We start from the raw sequence: 7,913 nt of genomic DNA on the forward strand, positions 1-7,913 counted from the left end.
TGTTTGAAATGCTGTATGTTGTATGATCTAGTGGTGAGTTTTGTTCCTTATACCAAACCTCCGGTGTTGTGTTACGAAATAACATTCTCCATTTGTAAGATCGAGAGTCCGTCAAGAGGGTAAGTGACGTTTCACTTTTTACATATAAAAAAAAAAAATCTTAAAACATATAAAGACTAATACAGCATGTTTTTGTTAATATTAGGGTAACTCTTGCCAGCAGATCAGTGCAGGCAAACGGGAAGTAAAGGAACACCCGTCGCTTTCATTTTACAGAGGAAATGTGGAAATGAGCATGATGTGACACGCTAATGTCACATCTAAATCACAATGACTGCACTTAAGGAGACGCTGTGGTTAACACTGGAGGATTTGAGGGACGATGAATTCAAGCAGTTCAAGTGGCTGATCCACCAGGTGGATATTGTGCGCACAATCATCCCACACCATGATCCCTGCCCGGCCATTCCTGTGGCCAGGCTGGAGAAGACCGACAGGCAGGACACCGTTGCTCAGATGGTGCAGTTCTATGACCTTCATGGAGCTCTGGAGGTCACCAGAGGGCTTTTGATCAAGATCAACAGAAATGATCTTGTGCAGCAACTATCAAGCATCACTTCAAAATCAAGAGGTCAGGACACTTTGAGTAAAATCTCTTCACTCCTGTAACATCCCTTTTACATATATATGTATCTCTATCTTGAACAGATGTGGCTGTTGATTAGCAGCCATGTTCGACTTCTTGTGCATCTTTTAAATTAAACGGATTAGAAAGTGACAGGATGGAGGTCAGCTGGAGTCACAGCTGCTCGTGCTGTAGCTTCAGTGGAGGAAGTGAAGCAGAACAAGAGGTAGCATTGGTGTTGCTTTGCTTTGCTCTGCTGGAGATAACTCCAATGAATGTATATAGTGCTATTCTAGTCTTGATAACCACTCAAAGCTTTACATTACAGTTTTCAACCATTCACTCATCTTTCATACCCATTCACATGCTGTCGGCACAGGTTCAGAGAGTGTATATTTAAGTTAGAATTTACTTTTGTTTTTATTTAAAGACATTGAAGATTCTTTGAAAATGTACTTGTTTTTCTTATGTTCTTATGTTATTTGGACTTTTGGAACTTAGTTTGCACAGATTTGTTATTATGGAAGTGCATACATTGGTCTTTTTACTTCAGATTTATCTGAATTGGGTTTCACTTTCATCTGGTTAGGTACATAGTGTCTCAAGTCTCTGTGTTCCCATTTGTCCTACGTCACCTGTGTCTTTGCAAAACCTAAGTTTGTGCCACTTGTGTCCATTGAATTTGAATTTTTTTGTTACATTTCTTAATTTCTTAACCCTCATGACTTTCATTTTCGTTCAAGGCTCTTTCAGATCTTGTACTCAAAATCTTAAAGAACACTTTACACATTTATTTGTGGTTGTACTTTTGAGTCCTCAAAGGATCCTAAAATAAAATAAACTGACCACATCATCAATACCAGAGTTTGTGAAATTGCCTGTAAATGAATAACATTAGCCACTGTCTGCTCTGTCTCTTGTGTTTGACATCAGCACCAAAACCCCCACAGCCGATCACATCACACCAACAAACTCTCCAGTCTAATCTTCAGAACCGCTTCATGTGTGTTCAGGAGGGAATGTCAGGCACGCAGGACAAAAAGCTTCTCGTTGACATCTACACAGAACTCTACGTCACAGATGCCGGCAACTTGCAAAACCACAGAGTACACGAGGTCAGGCAGATTGAGATGGCATCAAGAAAGACAGCTGCAACAGAGACATCAGTCAAACCCAATGATATCTTCAAACACCCGTCTGGAAAACACATACCCATAAGGACAGTGTTGACCACTGGGAATGCAGGGATTGGGAAAACATTTCTTGTCCAAAAGTTCATCCTTGACTGGGCTGAAGGACGAAGCAATCAGGATGTGCATCTCATATTCCCCTTCACCTTCCGCCAGCTGAATTTGCTGAAGGGAAAACGGTTGTGCCTCTCCAAATTCATCCACAAATGTATCTGGGAAACCAATGATATCAAAGAGGACACACTGAATTACATTTTCGCCCAGTTACAGAGGTCAGGAAACACCAACTATGACAAGAGTAAATTCAAACTCCTCTTCGTGTTGGATGGACTCGATGAGAACCGCCTTCAGCTCGACTTCACCGCCAAAGAGAAAACAGTAATTGATGTCACAAAGTCAACAAAGATAGAAGGACTGCTGGTGAACCTCATCAGAGGGACTCTGCTCCCATCCTCTCGTCTATGGATAACAACACGACCTGCCGCAGCCAACCAGATCTCCATGGAGTTTGTTGACATGGTGTCAGAGGTGAGAGGGTTCACCGACCAACAGAAGGAGGACTATTTCACCAAGAGATTCAGCCACGATGAGCATGCGAGAAGAGTGATCTCCCACATTAAGGCATCACAAAGTCTCCATATCATGTGCCACATTCCAGTCTTCTGCTGGATCACCGCTACGGTGCTGGAGGACGTGTTGAAAAGCAGCGGGGAAGTGGAGCTGCCCAAGACTTTGACCGGGATGTACACCGAATTCCTGGCTTTTCAAATGAGACAGACCAAAGAGAAGTACGGCACAAAGAAGACCATACGCTACATCCAGTCACTTGCAAAACTGGCTTTTAACCAGTTGGAGAAAGGAAATATAATCTTCTATGAGCAAGACCTAAAAGAAAGTGGAATTGATCTCAGTGAAGCCTCTGTGTACTCTGGAGTGTTCACGCAGATCTTCAGAAGGGAGGGCTGGAAGAAGAAGGACAAGAGCAGGATGTTCAGTTTCATCCATCTGAGCATTCAGGAGTTTCTGGCAGCTTTTTATGTGTGGTTATCACTCATTAACAACGGCAAGAATGTGATGGCTGAATCCCAGTCTACTTCCAAAACTCCGTGGATGCTTTTCTACAAAACATCTCCAACAGAGGTCCAGAGAACTGCAATTGACAGGGCCGTGGAGAGTTCAGGGGGACACCTGGATTTGTTCCTCCGTTTCCTGTTGGGCCTCTCACTGCAGACAAATCAAGACCTTCTGACAGACCTGCTTCACCAGAAAAACACAAGTCCAAGCAGTAATCAAGAGACAATCCAGTACATCAAAAAGAAGATCAAGGAGAATCCATCTGCAGACAGAAGCTTCAACCTGATTTACTGTCTGTATGAGCTCAACGATCATTCTCTCGTGGAGGAGATTCAAGAGTACTTGAACTCTGGAAACATCGCGAAAATATTTCTATCTCCTGCTCAGTGGTCAGCTCTGGTCTTCATCCTGCTGTCTTCAGACAAAAAGCCGGCTGTGTTTGACCTGAAGAAATACTGTGCCTCAGAGCAGGGTCTCCTGAGGCTGCTGCCAGCCTTTCAAGAATCCACGACATACCTGTATGTACATGTATAACATTAAGAGTATCAGATGTGTTTTTAGTTGTTTGAAATAGATCATTCTTCCTCCGTTAATCTTCATCAGGCTGAGTGGCTGTAATCTGTCAGAGAGCTTCAACGCTGTAGCTTCAGTTCTGACCTCTGAAGAGTCTAATCTGAGAGAGCTGGACCTGAGCAGCAACAATCCTCTTGACACCGGAGTTACAGTGCTCTTTGCTGGACTGGAGAGCCCACACTGCAGAGTCCAGTCACTCAGGTCAGCTCTATTTCATCGTGATTTAAAAAAAACAAATATGCATGTGGCAGTACATTATGGTCAAAGCCATCATTTGTTCTGTAATCATTTATTCTAGAACATGCTCATATCCAATGGTCATTTGGAGGAAAGCAAAACAAGCCTTGTGCCAACTCAGGCAGTCAACTCAAGCAGTTTTACTCATGACACACCTTACCTTCCATAATCCTTTATCGTACCCATTTGTTAGTCTATTTTAGCTGCTAAATTTACTGCCACCACATCTGCTGTCCTGTGTTAGAGTTGCTGCCAGTTGATTCCGCCCCATCACAATCTCAGCAACACCTGCAGGCTCCAACAGGGAGTTGGAATATTTGTTCATCAATACTGAGTATCTCTATGTAATCATGGGGGGAGTGAGATGAGAGCCTTGACACCAAATCCAAACTAAAATATGCCGCAATAAACATTTCAATCTATTTGTTTTTGTCGCATTTTTCAGGTTGAGTGACTGTAACCTCACAGAGACAAGCTGTAAAACTCTGGCCTCAGTTCTCAGCTCCAGATGCTCTACTCTGCGAGAGCTGGACCTGGGGAACAACAACTTGCAGGACGGAGGAGTGAAGCTGCTCTGCGCTGGACTAGAGAGTCTGCACTGTTCACTGGAGTCTCTCAGGTTAGAATCTAAGGCTACGAGTACATGAAAATACCTTTTTCATGTTTCCAAAAATTGCAGATGCAGAGTTGAATGTGTTTTCATGTTCTTTAAGGCTTCATTTGTGTAAGCTGTCGTGGGTGAGCTGTGAAGCTCTGGCCTCAGTTCTCAGCTCACAGTCATCTTGTCTGAAACTGCTGGACCTGAGTAACAACGACCTGCTGGATTCTGGAGTAAACGCTCTCTCTGCCGGACTGGGATGTCCACAGTGTAGACTGGAAACTCTCAGGTTAGAAAGTCCTGAATGTTTTTTGTTGTTTTTTTTTTTAAAAAGTGGGCAGAAACAACCTGGTGTGGCCTCTGTGTGTAGGTTGTCAGGCTGTCTGGTGACACAGGAAGGCTGCGTCTCTCTGGCCTCAGCTCTGCGCTCTAACCCCTCCTCTCTGAGAGAACTGGACCTGAGCTACAATCATCTAGGAGACTCTGGAGTGATGAGCCTGTCTGCTGGAGTGGAGGACCCACAGTGGAGACTGGACACTCTGAAGTATGGAGAGACAGAATGCACACATTGTTCCTGGTTAAAGGGATAATTCAGGTTTTTGAAGTGTGTTCTTTCTCATGAACCAAATAGAGACTTCTACCGCTTTATCCTCCACCCATCCAATCCCAGCTAACATAGGACGGGGTCACACCCTGATCAGGACACCAGTCCATCACATCACAAAGCTTTTTTATACCATACTCTACATCTAGTCCAAACTCGGGGGGATCAAACCTACAACCTTACGGTTTGCTGGACAACCTGCTCTACCATCGATGCACAGTTGCCCCCTTTTTTAACTTTGATGTATGTGATCCTTTTTTCTGGATTTTCCTACACGACTCAGACGTCCCAGGTGAGGCAGTAGTGGACCAGCAGCTCCTGTGTCTCTGGACTCTGGTGCAGTTTGCACATAACATAGAAGTGTGTCCCTGCTGGCAGCTTTGTTTTCAATGACAGTTAGAGTCAGTGTCCTAAGCTAATACAACCACACTTCAAATAAAATGCCTGAACTATCCCTTTAAAGACTCTTCTTTAAAGCTGTAAAATGATTTATGGGAAATCTCTCAAATGAAATGTTATAAATTGCTTAACTCCTCGTCTCTTCCAAGGGTCGACCCTAGAGTGCGCTGGTTGAAATCCGGTCTTAAGAAATGTAAGTATGCACTGACATGATCAGAATTCTTTGGGAAACTGAAAGTTCATGAATGGAACACGGGTTTATTTGTTTATTTAAAAGGATCCCCATTAGCTGTCACCAATTCTATAGGTTCCCCAACCAAGTTCAGACTAACCGTGATGCAGATGACAGTTTATGACTCGATCCCCAGATAATTGATTTGGTTTTCAACATGTTCAGTATTAACTTACTTTGTTTTATCCCGATCAAAAACCCTATTCAATAAGCTGATAAAACATCGTCCAGTTCACTAACAGTTTCTGCAGCATAATACAATGTGGAATCGTCGGCATACATTCATAACATGACCCGTGTCTTGTGGTTTCCATCAGATGCCTGTGAACTCACGTTGGACCTGGACACAGCACACCGAGACCTCGTCCTGTCTGACGATCACAAGGGAGTGACGAGGAGGAGAGACGAACAGCCGTACCCAGATCACCCCGACAGGTTCTCTGGCTGGTGTGAGCTGCTGTGCAGAGAAGGTCTGACTGGTCGCTGTTACTGGGAGGTGGAGTGGAAGGGACGGGTTTGGATTGCAGTGTCCTACAGAGGGATCGGCCGGAGTGGGAAAGGCGTCGACTGCTGTTTCGGGTGGAATGAGAAGTCCTGGTGTCTAGAGTGCACCGATGACCAGTACTATAGTTGGCATAATAAAATGATAACAAACATACGGTTCCACCCCCTCAGCACTTCCAGGGTAGCAGTGTATCTGGACTGGCCTGCTGGCATGCTGTCCTTCTACAGAGTTTCCTCTGAAGCAGTCACCCACCTCCACACCTTCTATTCCACATTCACAGAACCCCTGTACCCAGGCTTCTGGGTCGGGTTGAACTGCTCGGTGACTTTGTGTCAGATGGAGGACGAAGACTCACCTGAGGAGTGAGGACAGTGATGTCGGCAACAAACTCAGACAAAAGGTTTCCTCCAAATCCTCATCCTGGTGCAAACAGCCTCTGTTCGTGTCTGTTTGTATTTACTGTGAAAGAAAGGCAGAATTTATTGAATTTTTCCACTCCTGCATGGCTTGGATTTGGTTATGTTGCCATTTAAAAATGATAATTGTGACAATGAAAATAAAATGATTATATAAAAACTTTTACTGAATCGGCCCCAAGAAATCTAAACATTATCAAATGTGGCCCCTGGTTGGGACACCCCTGGCTTATGGTGTCGTGGTACATCACTGTCAGTGGTGGAGAGGGACATTCTGATTAAATTAAACATCATTTCACTTTGCCAGTTCACTTGAGTGGGAGCTGTGGTAATAATACTGGACTGTATGTGCAGTCAGTGTCAGTTCTGGAGATTTCAAAGGACGTACCACTAGATGGCGCTCTGGCCCAAACATTTGAAGGATGCTCCTGTGTTGTTTTTCATGGTTATTCAAATCCTTGTTTGTATTCACGTGGAAACATCTGAGATCTGATCTGAACAATGAATTATTGTGTTTTTCTTTCATGTTACTTTACGATCAGATCAGCTACAGTTTACATTGAATGGTAACAATATACAGTAGGTTCAAGTTAGACTGGAATCCCCAGGTCACCTTGTTACACACCCACATGTTGAGTTTTTAAACCTGTGTCCTGGATCATGATCAGATTATCTAATAGGGGTTTATGTATAAACAACATCATATCTCCCGTCACCTTCTCATCACTCACTCACCAGTGTTTCCTTGTCTTCCTCTCCTGCTTGTTGATACAGCTGTGTGTGTATGTGTGCATTTGAAATTGAAACGATAAAGCCCATCAATCCATTTCCACGTAAGCCAATAATTCTCAGATAAATGATCACTCCCACCCACCTCCACAGTCTTTGCCCGGGTAAAGTTAATCAATCACGTTCTCGTTCATATTAATTATAATAACAGTATGTAGAGAACACATGTTCACCAAAGAGTCTCTCAGCAAACATGAGCAGGACACCCTGCGGGTCATTTCAGGACAACTAGTCCTCGTGGAGACCGAGGCCTGGTCCTGATGAGGCAGAACTTCATTTGTGAGGAACAGGTTCACCTTTTGTCCTGTGTCAGCTGGTATTGGCACCAGTGACCCTCAAGTGGACATTGTATAAATCGTAGGTAGTGGAATTTTAAGAGCTTTTTGAAGGTTAAGACTTACTAAGTTGTGGTTCTAGGTTAGGGCAGTGGTCCCCCCCCGACTCTCACAAAATTGTAAGAATGTGTCAAGTATAACATTTATTGAAAGAAACATCAATATTAGATCAAACGTTTCACTTTACTTCAATAATTGGCTGCATGTACAAATAGCCCTTTTGCTTTAGCAATATAAATAACCTCAATATTGCTTCCTGAGAAAGCAATTATCAAATATTAAAACTATAACAGCGTCATTTTTTAAACAATAAATACATTTGGATTCATCTTGGTT

General features: G+C 43.5%; 1 protein-coding gene across 3 annotated transcripts; it reads left to right on the forward strand.

Moving 5' to 3' along the window:
* On the forward strand, positions 1-6,756 carry LOC122784721 (NACHT, LRR and PYD domains-containing protein 3-like). Of its 3 annotated transcripts, XM_044050038.1 has the most exons (9): positions 1-119; positions 206-631; positions 1,559-3,407; positions 3,493-3,663; positions 4,145-4,318; positions 4,413-4,586; positions 4,668-4,841; positions 5,450-5,493; positions 5,850-6,756. In XM_044050038.1, the coding sequence occupies exons 2-9, from the start codon at positions 331-333 to the stop codon at positions 6,401-6,403; spliced, it is 3,441 nt and encodes a 1,146-aa protein (XP_043905973.1). In that variant the 5' UTR covers positions 1-119; positions 206-330; the 3' UTR covers positions 6,404-6,756. The 3 variants fall into 3 exon arrangements, with proteins under 3 accessions (XP_043905973.1, XP_043905971.1, XP_043905972.1); XM_044050036.1 differs by having other exon boundaries at positions 4,413-4,841; XM_044050037.1 differs by having other exon boundaries at positions 224-631; positions 4,413-4,841.
* The last annotated feature ends 1,157 nt before the right edge of the window (positions 6,757-7,913 follow it).

Source organism: Solea senegalensis, linkage group LG19 (assembly GCF_019176455.1).
Source record: "Solea senegalensis isolate Sse05_10M linkage group LG19, IFAPA_SoseM_1, whole genome shotgun sequence".
In the NCBI taxonomy this organism is placed as follows: Eukaryota; Metazoa; Chordata; class Actinopteri; order Pleuronectiformes; family Soleidae; genus Solea; species Solea senegalensis.

Coding starts and splice junctions, on each gene's coding strand:
- LOC122784721 (XM_044050036.1), top strand. CDS start 331: ATGACTGCACTTAAGGAGACGCTGTGGTTAACACTGGAGGATTTGAGG. Junction 3,408..3,492: donor CAAGAATCCACGACATACCT/GTATGTACATGT, acceptor AATCTTCATCAG/GCTGAGTGGCTGTAATCTGT. Junction 4,842..5,449: donor TGGAGACTGGACACTCTGAA/GTATGGAGAGAC, acceptor GTCTCTTCCAAG/GGTCGACCCTAGAGTGCGCT.